Source organism: Ahaetulla prasina, chromosome 6, assembly GCF_028640845.1.
Source record: "Ahaetulla prasina isolate Xishuangbanna chromosome 6, ASM2864084v1, whole genome shotgun sequence".
NCBI lineage: Eukaryota > Metazoa > Chordata > Lepidosauria > Squamata > Colubridae > Ahaetulla > Ahaetulla prasina.
The window spans coordinates 43506894-43521872 of NC_080544.1; the positions used below are offsets into that span (position 1 = coordinate 43506894).

General features: G+C 36.5%; 1 protein-coding gene across 1 annotated transcript in view; it reads right to left on the bottom strand.

The window, feature by feature from the left end:
- FANK1 (fibronectin type III and ankyrin repeat domains 1) overlaps nt 1–14406 on the bottom strand; it is a 42943-nt gene extending 28537 nt beyond the window's left edge. Inside the window, exons 1-2 of the mRNA XM_058189270.1 lie at nt 14362–14406; nt 5194–5365 (exon numbers count right to left, since the gene is read on the bottom strand). Of these exons, the coding sequence (XP_058045253.1) occupies nt 5194–5365; nt 14362–14383 (194 nt within the window). The 5' untranslated portion in view covers nt 14384–14406. The remainder of the gene's footprint in view (nt 1–5193; nt 5366–14361) is intronic.
- Nucleotides 14407–14979: the final 573 nt, after the last annotated feature.

Genomic DNA, 14979 nt, shown 5'->3' on the forward strand with positions numbered 1-14979 from the left:
CCACTGATAGGCAAAATAACTGCATACACTCTCTCACTTTCCTTCTGTATGATAAATTTTCAAATGTAGAAAATAGGTGATATTAAGAAATATGAAAATTGTCTCTAGATTCATTATAGTATCAACATAACTGTGAAACATTTGTTCCTCAAATTTAATCAAACTTCAGAGAAACAAAAGAAGGAACCAGAACCAGAACCGATAAAGGTCTGCTCTGCTGAAGCAATTTTGCAAAGATTTCATTATCTATCCATATGTTTAAAAGGAATGATGCTTTTATGTGAAATCATTAAAAGAGTTAACTTCAAAGGGGAAAGCGTCTTTGGGTGGCCATTAAGGAAGTTTATGAACTTATGAGTGGGCCAACCTGTTAATCTCTAATCTAAAGGACCTGTTTTTTAATGTCAGGTTGCTTGTTCATAAAGCATCTATTATCCAAATTTAACTCTGGCTGAAAATAGTCTCTAGATAAGGCCTGACGGAAAGAGGGAGGAGTTAATCTGTCTCAGTATTCTCTTCTAAATTAACCCATAATGCAACAGGCTAGCTCTGAGGTTAGGATTCTAGTTACCGGTATCTCATTGATTAGAAGTTCTATTTATCTATCTAGAAATCTCAGTGTTTGCAACCATGATTCCATGACTTGCTACAGTATGCTGATATTGTTTACGTACTGTTCACCTACTGCTTCCCAAGCCAGCCAAAGTAATCTTTTGAATGGCAGTGAACTATTCAAGATTTATTGTCCTGGAAATCTTCAGCATCTGCACTAAAACTTCTGTTCATCTTGTTCTTTTGCTGGTTATTGGCCAAATAAATATTATTGATTGATTGAAATAGTCTGACCATATACCTGAAGGACTTGAATAATTTTCTGAATAGGCTTAAAGAATTTCTCATCTGATTTATTAGTGATACTATTCAAACTCTGGCTGAACTGTGGAACAGAGAGATGGCCCAAGTAGTTGATACAATAACTTCTATATATTTTCCTTATAGCAGAAATAAATCAGCAACTTGATTTTCTAGGTAATTAATGGAGCTAGAGAGTTACAGCCTTAGTCAAGTATCTCTAAAATGGATCTTTGCCCACTATTTTGGGATCTACATACTGTAAGACCCATCTGAATTCATACTCAGTGGTAGCAAATGCAGCAAAAAGATTTTATTTCTCTGCCTCCACTGCACTTGCACCAAACACAATGGCAGTAATTTACCATATTTTGGAATATCTTCTCCATTAAGATGTTAAGAGTAAATAGGTTGGAATACTCAGAGCAATTTTCATCTTTCTTTGCCAAAAAAAAATCATATATTGAATTCTCTATGGCAGGTGTCAAATTCACGTTGTCGCAGCATTGTCACGTGACGTATCGCAACATTTTCCCCCTTCACTAAACTGGGCGTGGGCATGGCCAGTGCTTGATGCATTTGGACCATCTGCAGCAAGTTTGACACCCCTGCTCTATGGCTTGGACTAGTGTTGGGGTTGGATTGGTTAATCTTTGTATCTGTCTGAAACACATGGATTGTTTTCTGTTTTCTGTAGAAGTCAAAATTTCTCAAAAAAAGATTATAGTTATAGCAACAGCCAATAGTTGCTCCACTTCGAGGCAGAGAAGCAAAAGGCAACCTCTCTCCATTCTCTCCATTAGGATTTAAATTGTGTTCCACAGAACATTAGGATTCTCTGAGAACTTCATGGAGTCTGGTGTTAATCCTTGCATATAGTTTGGGAGTTGTCCATTTACAGACCTTGTAATCTCTGTTTTCTTTTTAGCTAGTTTATCATCCCTTTTAAATAGTGCATAAATATGGTTATTTCTATCTGTCTATTGATGGCTGCTTTGTCTGAATGCCAGGCTTTCAGGAATTCCCTAGTAGTTTGTGATTTGGCTTAGAATTTCTCGATTAAAGCTATGGCTGAATCTATTCATGTTGTGAGCTTAAGAAGTTTTCATTGTGTTTTATAACTGCTAGTTGATGTCCATGCATGCACTCTGCTAACCTTCTGGCACTCTATTCTACATAGAGGGTGTTATAGTCTACACTGTTGTAGATGATTCCCATATTTTTTCTTCTTGGCTATATGTCTTTTGGTTTACTGAAGATGTTTTAGAGATGTTTGTGTGCTACATTGATGCTCTGTGGTTGTATGTAATAGAGTAATATCTCCATGTTGGAAGCATCGAAATGCTTCGTGAAAGGATGGTGACATCACTTGTCGCCCGAGGGACGCCCAGTTAGGGGTTCCTTTTGCGTCTGCCGTGTCCCACTCCTCCGCTGACGGCCGGGTCAGGGAAATCCGAATCAGGCTTGCCTCTGCAGCTCTGCCCAAAGTCCTAGCAAAGTCCTCAGAGCAGGCAGGAGACCAGAAAGTGACTTCAGCAAGATAAGTTCGACTTTGCCTGACTCAGAGACTGCCAGAAAGCAGATCCTTTATATAGGCCATGGGGTGTGGCTCCATGACTCAGCACTCATTAAGGCCTGCCCCTCCCTTCCTTCTGTTGCCTCCGCCTATTCAGTCTTCTGATGCGAGGGTCACTCCAATCAGCAGCTGTTGGAAATAAACTTTCCTCAGGCTCACATGCTGTGGAGGAGGGGGAGGGGTCTAGCTGCTCCGTTTGCCTGGGCATGGAGCCAGGGCTGGGGCAGGGTGCTCCCTCCTCTGCAGCCTGCTTGGGCATGGAGCCAGGGCTGGGACCGGGAGGTGCCCCCTCCTCTTCAGCTTGTCTGGGCATGGAGCCAGGACTGGGGCCGGGAGGCATACATTCCTCCGTGTTCGGGAGCAGATAAGAAGGCCCCGGCTGCTGTGAGAACGGGCAAGATACAACAGCGTCCTTGTGAAGTTGCCCATACAGTAGTACCCATTTATCTAATTGCGGTTGCCCACTTTTGAACCACTGGGTTGGCAGAGCATGTGACAAGATGGCAGATGAAGTCCAATAATAAAAATTAATTTAAAAGCTGCTAATTTTCTAGTACCAAAGCTTGTTCTTTTGATCAGAGCTTCTGCTACATGAAATTATTTGAAAACTTCTGTTTTTAATCATGGGAAGTGTAGGAGAAAGAAACATTGGAATTGAATCTCTATAAGGATAAAGAAGGAAATGAACTTTCATCATAACAGATGGCAATCAACTATTTCAGGGATTTCCAAAAATACAACAAAGATTCTTATTTAACACTGTCCTTGAACAGTCTTAAGTTGAATACAAGTTCAGAGCCTTATAAAGCTATGCCAAGTTTTCACAAGATTCTGCTGAGGTTTTACCATTGAGCCTGACATTGAGGATGTGAACCAGTCATATATATAGAAATGTGAGCTACCCAACTGCTTGACATTTGCCTTTCTGGCTGATTAAATCTTTCAGGTTGGGATTCACTTGATAATTAAGAAACATGATCACTGCCTTCCTGAGTGCAGAATGTGTTTGTTCCTGCATAACAGTTAAAAGGACAGTTATAAGTACTTTATTGAAAAATCCCACCCTTATCCTATAAAACCAATATAATTATAAGCCAGTCTTTTACATTCAATTCTTGGATAGTTTTGAGAAAGTCATCTCTGGCACTTCTAGATGTATTTGGATAAAACTGATTATTTCAATAAGGCTTTTAATTTTAGTGATCAGACTACTTTGGTCACCTAGGTACATGATCTAGGTGACCATGATCCCATCTGCTGGGAACCAGATGGGAAAAATATAATTTGGCTAGGTCTTCTGATCAATTTTTGATATTATCAAGCATGATTTAGAATGGTCATTTGATAATGATGGTCACGGTGGTCAGTTTTGCTAGAATTTTATATTTTCCTATATTATTCGATATGTGTATGAAACTGATGGTGGAGGTCATTGAGAGCTTTGAGGTGAGTGACATCTTTCACTTTCTGCAAGTCTACTGCTTTCTATCACTTTTATCTTTCTATAGAATCTCCAAGGAAGTTATCTGTTTTTACATTGTTTAACCTGGATAAAGAGTCTGAAATAAAATCTAATAAAGAGAAAGATACTGCTCATAAGACTACTTGGGATATTGTGGCACTGTTCCAGAAAAAACAACTCCTATTATCACTGGAATTGCAGGTTGTAGGAATATTTCCTGAATAAATAAGATTTGTGACAGTGACCTCTACTTTGGTTAATTTTTCTCTTGACAATAGCAACATGATCTATTGAAAGCTAAGCTTTAATGGTTTCTGGGAATTGCGATCATTACAAAATGCAGCATTCACGTCACCAAATGGTACAAGGTAGAAAAATACATGGTGCCTGTATAAAAAGTTCTGCATTGCCTGCCAATTGCGTAGTTGGCACAATTTAAGGTGTTGGCTAATAGCTCACAGCATGAAAATCTATGAGACTACATCTCTGTCTATGAACCCGTCCAATGACTTATATCAGCAGAAAAAAATGAGGGGTCCTTGGTGGTCTCCGAGCTTGGTGTTTTCCTTGCAGACGTTTCACTACCAAACTAGGCAAAATAATCAGTGCATTAGCAACAAAATGTCTGCAAAAAAACCACCAAGCTCAGAGAGCACCAAGGACCTTACAGTTCAACCCTAAACTACAAATATTCTCTTCTATTGGAAAAGTACTTCTGAAGAATCATTATAGCAATAACTAGTGTATGTCCAAAATCCTCCTCCTATGTGGTCGTTTGAGGACTATGAATGTTTCACCACAGGGCATACGTATTTGATTTAGTATTTAGGAAAATTGTAAAAACGCAAATTTGGTCCTAACTCTTAACTCTTAATTGATTTTAATTATATTGATAGTACTGTCATTTTTTAATATTTTGTATTAAGTTGTTGTAAGCTATCTACAGTTGCTATGTAAGTGGAAAGATATGAAGAGATAGACAAACAGTGCAATGCTGTAAGAACTTAGTTATACCAAAATAAGAAAGTAAAAGGGATGATTGCACATTCCCATGTAATAACCCCTTGGTAATATTTGATCCATCTGTTATTACATTTCATTTCAAATATTCCACTGAGTTACATAAAAAAATAGTGGCAAGAGTTTGCAATCCAAATAACTGAACACTGTATTCTAGAAACATTAAAACTACATCTAAGAATTTATTTCAGAAACTGACCTGGGAGTTATGTTAGTTGAATTAGTCTTGTATGCTCAGCCTTTTTTTTTTCTTGTAGAAATAAAATGGTAGAATTGAACTTACGTATAAATCAGACCATATTTATGCAACTTGGGGTCTTCTCCTTCAACCGAAAATTTTAGCCATTGCTCTTGAGGACCTTTTCGTTGTTCTTCCAAGTTCCAACTCAGTTCAATATTATGATGGCTCACATGGCCTACAATTGGAGGTGGTGGCTTTACTATAGACCGTCTTCCTACAAATGAATCACATCAAAATTAATTTAGTATGACAATATATACAAACAAGTTCCAAGAACTGAAAAAATTGAAGTATAAATTAAAATAAATGACAGTAAATCGTAAAAGCAATATAAAATAAAAGCAGAACAGATTGTTGTTGGTTCAAAACGCCTTATGCTTTTAAAACTTTTAAAAAGAGTTTTAGCTTTTTATTTGAATGCCAAGAGGTTTCATGCTATTATTATTATTGTACAGCAGACAACATCCCCTCAAAATCTAAATAAACTACTAGGTTATTGTAGGGGAAGAAAAAGACAGGCTGAGGCATACTGAATTTTCACCTAATGTTCTTATCCTGGTTTCAAACACAATTCCCTCTAATTTATTATTTGTAATATAATAAATTAGTACATCAGATTAAAATAATATATTTTCTATTTCCCATATTTTCTAAGAAACAAAGTACAAATCCAGAAATAACATGGACTAGCAATGGTTAAGTTCCCTATACACTGACAAAGAATATAAAATGAATTGCTATATATAAGGTTAACAAGGCTTATGTGAGTTCTAAAAAGATAAAATATTATTCCTAAAATAAAATAAGAAAAAAAACACTCCTAGGACTAATAAATACCATAATCATATAAACATTGCTTTGCTGCCTGAACCATAGATTATTAGGCTAATCTGGAATTTACTATAGAGCCCTGTTTCCCCCAAAATAAGACATCCCCTGAAAATAAGCCCAATCAGGCTTTTAAGCACATGGCAATAAGGCCAAGCACTTAATTCAGGGTTCAAAAAAATATAAGACAGGGTCTTATTTTTGGGGAAACACAGTATTAGTTTCAAAAATGTTCTTTCTAAGACCAAACTTTAAAAACACACAGTTATAAAGCTGGATGTGGGAAGACAGGTAGCATTTCTGCAAAAAAGTTGAAGAAATAGTGGATCATTTAAATTAACTGTGCAAGAAAATTGCAGTGGAATCTGCAAGAAATACCACTTGCTTGCAAGCAAAATCCGGTGGGACCACAAAATAGAAAATAATAGAAAAAGAAGAAGCTAAAGTGCTTTGGTATTTTAGAGTTAAAACAGATAAACACCTGCCAAATAACACTGCACAACTTAGCAGTTGTCAATTAGAAAGACAAAAATGTCTGGATGTTGCTTGGAGACATAAAAAAAAAATAGAATTATCGAAAGAAAGAGAAAAAAATCTGGACAAGTGGCTGTTGCAGTACCTGGAGACAGCAGAATAAAAGAGAAAGAACTGGAGAGGAAACAATCACAAAATACAAATATCTACACAATAGAATGACTGTGGCAAAAGAAAGCAAAATACCAATAATAATAGGCACTTTGGGTGCAATGCCAAAAGCGCTGGAGCATCACTTGAATACCATCAGCATTGGCAATACCACCATCAATCAATTGCAAAAAAACAGGTTTACTTGGAACAGTTTACATCCAACAACGATAGCCTTAATACCATCAAACAACACCTGCCTATTCCATATCAATGGGAAGAACTTGATAGGTAGATAATTTAGCTTTTCATATCACAGAAGTCTCCCTATAGCTAAGAAGGTCTGATTAGAGTTTCTTTGGTGAAACACCCTCCCCCCCGAAACTACATGTGCATATCCCTCATATTTTGTCCAGAAACAACTGTTAGAAAAACTGATTTCCTTCAAAGGTAAAAACTGAATGTAAACTTGCCCATTCTGCAAGTATAGAAAAAAATAGACTTTTGTAAAATGGGATTCAAAAATAGAAGAATTACACAATTTCAAAAGGTAATTTGCTTACCATTTTGACAATGCAACTTTAAAATCATGATAAATATTACTTAAATTAGGTTTGGCTAAAGAAACATTGGAAATTCAACTGAATGTCTTCAATAATGTGTCCTTAGACACCAACTATTTATGGAATGATTAGCAATGTCTTCCAGGGACAAGGCTACATTTGAACTTTCAGAGTCGTGTCAAGGAACATAAGTATTCTGAAGATGAGAATGACAGATTAAGAAGAAAAACTAAATTTGGTTTAATTTACATTAAACTGATATTGATAACATTAGTATTGATTCATCTCTTATCTATTTGGTGACTTCTCATTTCTGTTACATTATCATTAGCAGTGTAGTAGCAGTTTTGAGAAATCTCTCTGGAGAATCCAGAAAACTTGTAGTAAGATATATCTGACCTTGAGCCCTCAAGCTATGCACTTCACAGTTCAGGCTTTTTTAAAAAAAAAAAAAAATTCAAGTAAACTCACCAACTAGCATACAGATCTTAATTAATATTAATTCCTTCTATCATGGAAGTTTAAACTCTTAGGTGAAGCATTTAAAACATTGCATTCAGTTCTGGAAGTTATTCATAAAAATTAAGTAAATTTTCATGAGATTAAATTAAGTCCTACTGATTTCAATAGATGTATTCCGATAAAATCAGGATCCAATATACAGTACAATACTTACTGTTTACATTCAATTCTATGCATAAACAAGATGTCACAATAATACAGAACAGCTATTTTGCAAATAGACTTGCAATTTTTTATCTAATTTTTGAAGGAGTTTGGGGTTTTAAAAGGAAAGAATAGCTTCATGTATATATTTTCCTTTGCCCCCAAATAGCAATAACAAGAGCACTTAGATTTATATACTGACTCATAGTACTTTACAATATTCTCTGGGTGGTTTACAATGTCAGCATATTGCCACCAACAATCTGGGTCCTCATTTTACCAACCGCAGAAGGATGGAAGGCTGAGTCAATCCTGAGCCCTATCAGAATAAAACTTCAGGCTGTGGGCAGAGTTTGCGTGCAGTACCGCATTCTAAGCACTGCATCACAAGGGCTCAATAGAAATAGAAGAATTTTCTTGATTTTTTCCAGCACTAAGGTACATATCCAATCCGCAGGACTCAGTTTGCACACCATATTTAATACTACTTAATCCCAGAAAAATAAGTATGGAAATTGAAAGTTTAGCCCCTTAAAAACAATTACATATAATCTCATCCAATGCCTCCAGGTATGTTGGGAATAAAATTCTGATATGATGCAAAACTCCTTAGAAAATAATTGACATTTTCAAACATCTTGAAAACACTAGTTTGAGTTAGTCTATTCAATTTAAATCTATTCTATTTAAACTATTCAAATGAAAAATGAAAACATAATAAAAATAGTTGGCATTAGAAAGATTTTAATTCAGCAAAATGTTATCTACTATATTAAGGAAATTGAGATTAACATTATGTATAATAATACATAATACCTTTACCTAGAATAACTAAAATAACTAATACCAAGCATGCATACTTACCTACATACATATAGTGAATATTTAGTATATATTGTATATACTGTATTGACTCATGTTTAAGCTAAGAATCTTAGGTGCCAAAATCAATCTCAAATATTGGGTTTGGCTTATCTGGGATGGGCTTATCCACCAGTATTATAGTAATATTTTTTAAAAGTACCTGTATTTCTCATATCTACTCATGTGTAAGTCCATCTCCAGATACGCTGATCCTTTAATTATTGTCTTAGAAGGATATCATCACTCTGTAAATAGTAAAACCAATCTAGCTATAGTGGCAGGAGAAAGGGGGAGTGGAGTATTCAATTCTTCTTGCCAATGTGTATGTAGATCAGTCAGAGAACAGTCTGTCTGTGCATGCATTAAACTATTCAAACTCTTCTCTTAAGTAATCATGTGGTAGGTAAGACAGTTAAAAACTTCAGAATGGCCATCCCCTCAATGGGCAGCAGGAAATAACATGTGATAATGTCATACCAAAATGAAGCAAACGTCCTCTGAAATGGGCTGAAACCTGTGACATACCAAAGTCTCATGTGAAACTATAAGCAATAAGACTATGATGTATGCTTTCCCACCAACTTACAACTTGTGTCAGGCTCTGCTTTTTGTTTTGAGGTTGGAATAAGCAATGAATTGGACAAATTCAAGAACTATAATTTGCTTTACGCCTTCTAAGATAACATCTAAGAAGGTACTAAATTTTACCTAATGAAATTGAGAGTTTTATTTTCAACGAACTAACCACAGATTACTTAACTCATTTTGCACAAACTAGTAGAGAGGTTCCATGCTTTTAAAAATTGTACAGTAGAAGCAGATAAAAATTGTAAACTATTTACTGCTATAGATGGTCAGTGCAGAAATGAAGAAATAATCTAAAGATGAATTTGTGCTTGTCTGATTAACGTGAAAAACATAGTTGGAGGAAACTTGGAAACAGTAGATTCTTTATCTCTTATTTAAATTAGCTTCTTGACCTTTTGGCTAAGATCAAGTGTATTTGGAAGTAATTAGATGATTTTATAGTGAGTAAAAAATATTTTGTTTCTATGCTTGTAAGAATAGTCCACCTATTAAAAAAAATAAGTGCAAAACAAAATACTGGAGGCTATAAAAATGATGGCTGGGTTTAAATTCAATTTAGAATGGTATATTCATTTTATAGTTTTGACCAACATGGAGCTTTATGACATCACAGTTATATTAAAACAGAAACATTATTATTGTAGGAGTATGCCAATATTTATTGTTTTGGTTTTAAAAAGTTAAGGATATTTTCAGTGCTCAGAAACCTAAATCATTGTTTCAATAAACACAAGTTTTGTCCTATGTAGATCTAGAAAAGTAAAGCCACATAGTGTGAAATTTGATTAACTGGATCTATCTAGAAATGATTCTTTACATGCAACATATCAAATTCTGCAGTAACTTATACCTTTGCATGCTATTATTATACAAATGATACAATTAAGTTATTTATGTCATATTGCAAAGATGACATCCTCCAATTTAATGGACCATTAATGAATAACAAAATTCTCTCCCCTCAATTAGCCTGTAAAAATGAGATTTCACAGTAATTTTAGGAAGCAAGACAGCTATATAATTATTATACATACATAAATAATTATATAGACCTATCATAAGAACATGTATTTTAAAAGAAAGAAAAGAATAGGCTCATCTAATTCTATTCACTATGTTTTCTAGTGAACTGTTTTATATTTTTTAATAATGAAAAAAAAATTAAATCAGCCAAAGTTCCCATCAGCTAACCTTATAATCTCTTGCTGCAAAGTCAGTTTTGTAGTTTACTTTAGCTTCTCTGGAAACAGTTAAAACTTATGAAAAAAGGAAAAATAATATTAAATTGGGTTTCTTTTCAGTAATCTGCTTTAATTACTGAAAGCAATTACTTTAAGAAGAATTACTTAATTCAGGATCTCCTTTATCTTGTCCTGAGGGAAAGTAAAACCCACGAAGCAAAAATAAATAGATGACATAACAAATGTAACAAAAAGGGTCACAGACATTGATATTTCACTATTCCTCCATCTTGTAATAAAGGTAACAATTGAAAGATAACCTTTAAACTCTATGAATGCTGGTAGAGCACTACTTACATGGAATAACCATCATGTTCCCAGGATTGAGAAATCTACTCATACAATATATATATATATATGGACTGCCACTATGATATCAGCCTGTGTCACAGAACACAATCACCATAACCTAGTCTCATGATTTAACATATTAAATACTCCCTCCATTGTATTTCTCTTGGTTATTTTGAGACAGGTATTTTCTACTTTCTCCTGCTTGTAGACATATTTAAAAGCATATCATAGGTATTCTAAACAATTTCTCTTCTAAAGGGTAATTATAATTCACACAAAACTTTGCAAATGCCCCCAATATGGTATCATTTATAAAAATAGAATCTTTGGTGCTCTCTGACCTTGGTTGTTTGCTTGTAAACATTTCATTATCCAAGTAAGGAACGTATTAGTGCTAATATGTTTTTGCTCCCTGTTTATGTTCAATAGCTTGCCCTGTCAGTATTGGTGGGAGCATAGTTTTCTTCTTGGTAGTTCTTTCATTAGAGTACTGTTTTCTACCTGATTTTTTTGCCTGGTGTTAATTCTTGCTTATCTGGGTGTTGATGGCTCCAGGGTATGTGTTCTGGTCTTTTTATTTCCTTCTTAGCTTTCTGTTATCTCATTTGAATGGTGTTTTAATATAGTTTATTTCTATGTGTCTATTGATAGCTTATTTGTCTGAATGCCACATATCCAGAAATTCTCTAATGTATGAGGATTTGGCTTAGCTTAGATTGCTCACAGTTCCCCAGCTGAAATTGTGGTTGGGTTTGTTCATTTGTTCTGAAATTAAGAAAGTTTTCATTACTGCTAATTGGTGTTCATGGATGCGCTCTGCTAGTCTTCTGCCTGTCTCTCCTACAAAGTGGCTTTATAGTCACTACACCATACAGCAAAGGTAATCAACCTTTTTATATCTACCGCCCACTTTTGTATCTCTTTTAGTAGAAAAATTTTCTAACCGCCCACCGGTTCCAGAGTAATGCGCCATGTATCGTCATCTGCGCATGCCTCTCGCGCATCGTGGATTGGGTTTGGGGTGGGAGGGGCACGGCTACCAGCTCTGCTTGTCTGTTACAGTTGGGTAGTGTGGGGGGAGATGTGCGAGCTATTCTGGGATGAGGCTCTTTTGTTTGCGGTCGCACTATAGCACCATTTAGTTTCACTTATGTAATGTGAACTAAACTTATGTGCGGACGATACAAATAGTATATTTTCAGAAATTTAAATTGTCACGAGAAATTTTATGAAAACCTAATGAAAATGTTTTTAAATAATGCTATGATTTTTTTTTAAAAAGTCAATTGAATTAAAAAAAGGAAAGTGCTTCAGTATCGGACAAAACCCCTACCGCCCACCATGAAAGCTGGAACGCCCACTAGTGGGCGGTAGGGATCAGGTTGACTACCACTGCCATACAGTATGCTGTAGAAGATGTTATTAGTTCTTGGACTGCCGGATCTTCTGATTTCCATTAAGATGTTTTGGAGGTCTTTAGTTGGTTTGTGTGCTACAATGATGCCATATGGTTGTAATAGTATGTTGGTTGTTTCTGAGCAGTTTTTGATGTATGGGAGTTATTCTTGTCATACCTTGTGTTGGTTGTGCTGTAGTAGAATGAGTAGAATCATGTGCAAAGCACGTGCATGAAGCGAACCGGTGGTAACACCTGTTAGAACCCACCACTGGTCTGTTTCCTTTTTATAGTGTTCCAAGTTGCTGCAGTGCATTTGTGCTTGTCTGAATGTTTTTATACAGCTCCTCTTGTGGGAAGTTAGGTTGTTATTTTGGTCATGGAGCATTTGGTTAGTGGGATTACTTTTTGATAGACGTGCATTTCTAATTTGCCATCCTTTCTTTCTTCATACAATACTTTTGGAGACTTTAGGGAAAGGGCAGGGGGGAGCACTGAGCCCAAATGACTTGTTTGAGTAGGTATACAGAAAATATATTGATTACTCATTAGTATCATAATATGGGCAGGTCAAGGGTTAGGGTTAGGTTAATTATTTTTCTGTCTATTTTTGACCTATAAGCTACCCAGGGTTGCCTTATTAAGAAGATGGGCAGCATATTTTATTTATTTATTATTTAGTTATTTGATGGATAACATTTTTGAAATTGCAAATTCTAACAGAGAAAACCAGAAAGACATTTACAGACATTACTAGGGCAAGTGCAGATCTTCAGCAAAGAATTACATTTCTAAATTTCAAAGGCACATTATCAAAAAAAATTGAAATTCCAAATATCTAAATTAGTGATTATTTTTTGTTAATATCCTTTCCAAGAAAAAATTGCAGAATTCAAACGTCCTCTATCACCTGATTGTAAAGTTACGTTAGAACTTTATATATCAGCCAACTGTTAAGAAAATGCTCTCCAACTCCTTATACAGTGATTTCAGCATTAATGCCAATATTCCCCACTGTAACCTGAATATGTTCCTTACAATTCCATCATTCAATTTTTCTGCATTTTCTATTCTTTTCCCATTCTATTGTTCTGGATCTGGAATATTAAAGTCAAGGTACACAGGATCCAAGCATCCTAAAGGGTTATGACTTCAGAGGATTACCACCTTTTCACTGGCAGAATCCCTCTGCTTTAAACAGCTATTCAGCAACCAGAAATTTAACAGGTGAAACTTGTTTCTCAATGCCCTTCCATATGGATTGCAGAGAAAACCTTACCAGAAAAAAAAGAAAAAGAAAAAAAAACCACAACTTATATCAGTCCTTCTTCCTCCTGTCTTTTTTTCTTAAAAGGACAAATCTTGCACCCATTCCAAGGTCTCCTACTCCCAAGGGAATACAATACAGACACTATACAACAGTTTGACTCACAACAATTCACTTAGTGACTGTTCAACGGTACAACGGCTCTGAAAAAGGTGAGTTATGACCGTTTTTCTCAGATACGACCTTTGCAGCATCCCCATGATGCCACGATCAAAATTCAGATGCTTGGCAACTGGTTCATATTTATGTGTCTCAAGGTTATGTAAATTCACCTTTTGAGGCCTTCTGACAAGCAAAGTCAATGAGGAAGCCAGATTCGCTTAACAACCAGGTTACTAACTTATCAACTGCCGCGATTCACGTAACAGCTGCGGAAAGAAAGGTCGTGAAATGGGGCAAAGCTCACTTAACAAATGTCTCACTTAACAACAGAAATGTGGGGTTCCATTATGGCCGTAAATCGAGGACCACTTCCACACTAATCTCCCTTCCAGAAAAAGCTGGCCTCTCTCCTTTTCCATGCAAGTGTGTAATTCCCACCCACCCCCATTTCTTTCTGAAGAGATGTTGGCATTGGGAATCGACACACACTGCACGTGCCTCTTCTCAGGCTCAGCCGCATTGGGCTGCATAAGTTCCTCCCAAGTTCCAGCGCTCAGCTTGAAAAGAAGCCTTCGGGGCTTCTCTTCTTGAGTCTCCGAGATAGTCCTCCTCCCCCCTCTCTTTGCCCCAAGGGGCTCTTTCCCCCCACCACCACCACCCCAGTTCCCCTCCTTCTCAAGTAGTCCGGCTCCCTCTTTTCTGTCCCTTCTCCCTCACCTATCCCCGGCTCCATCAGCATCCGTCTTCAGAGCGATACTCAAGTCTACACGGCCGCGCCGGCGTCCTGTTGCCATAACAACGTAACGGCCCAATTAGGCGCGCAACTCATAGATTGATCTCTGGGCGGGGTGGGGGAAGGAGAGGCGGGTGGAGTATGGGTGATGTGCCCAGAAATTTGTCGCCGTGTATTGTTGACCGGAATGCCAATTAGGGAAAGGTGGCGCGTTTAGATAAAATAATCGAGTGTTATCACGAGTAAACTCCGCTTGCGACTGTCCCATTTTCCAGTTTCGAGTTGCCTTCCTCTTCAGGAAACAACCGAATGAGGAGACAAATGGAACGTCGAAGGTTATTTTTAGCGAGAGGAAGAATTTTCACAACCTTATGAAGATTCCCGCATCTGTGTTTAGCTGCGTGTGTTTTTAGGCGCTGTTTTATGTCTCCCTCCCTCTCTCCAAAGGCAGCAGGAAAATACGCGAGGTAGCAGGGATGTATAAATTAGGAATATTGCTTACTGAACGTTCCTTGGTTTCTTGCAATCTTTTAATTGAGAAGACCCGAGTTCGAGTATTACTGGAAAATTTAATTTCATACGTGCAGGCTTCAGGGACCACT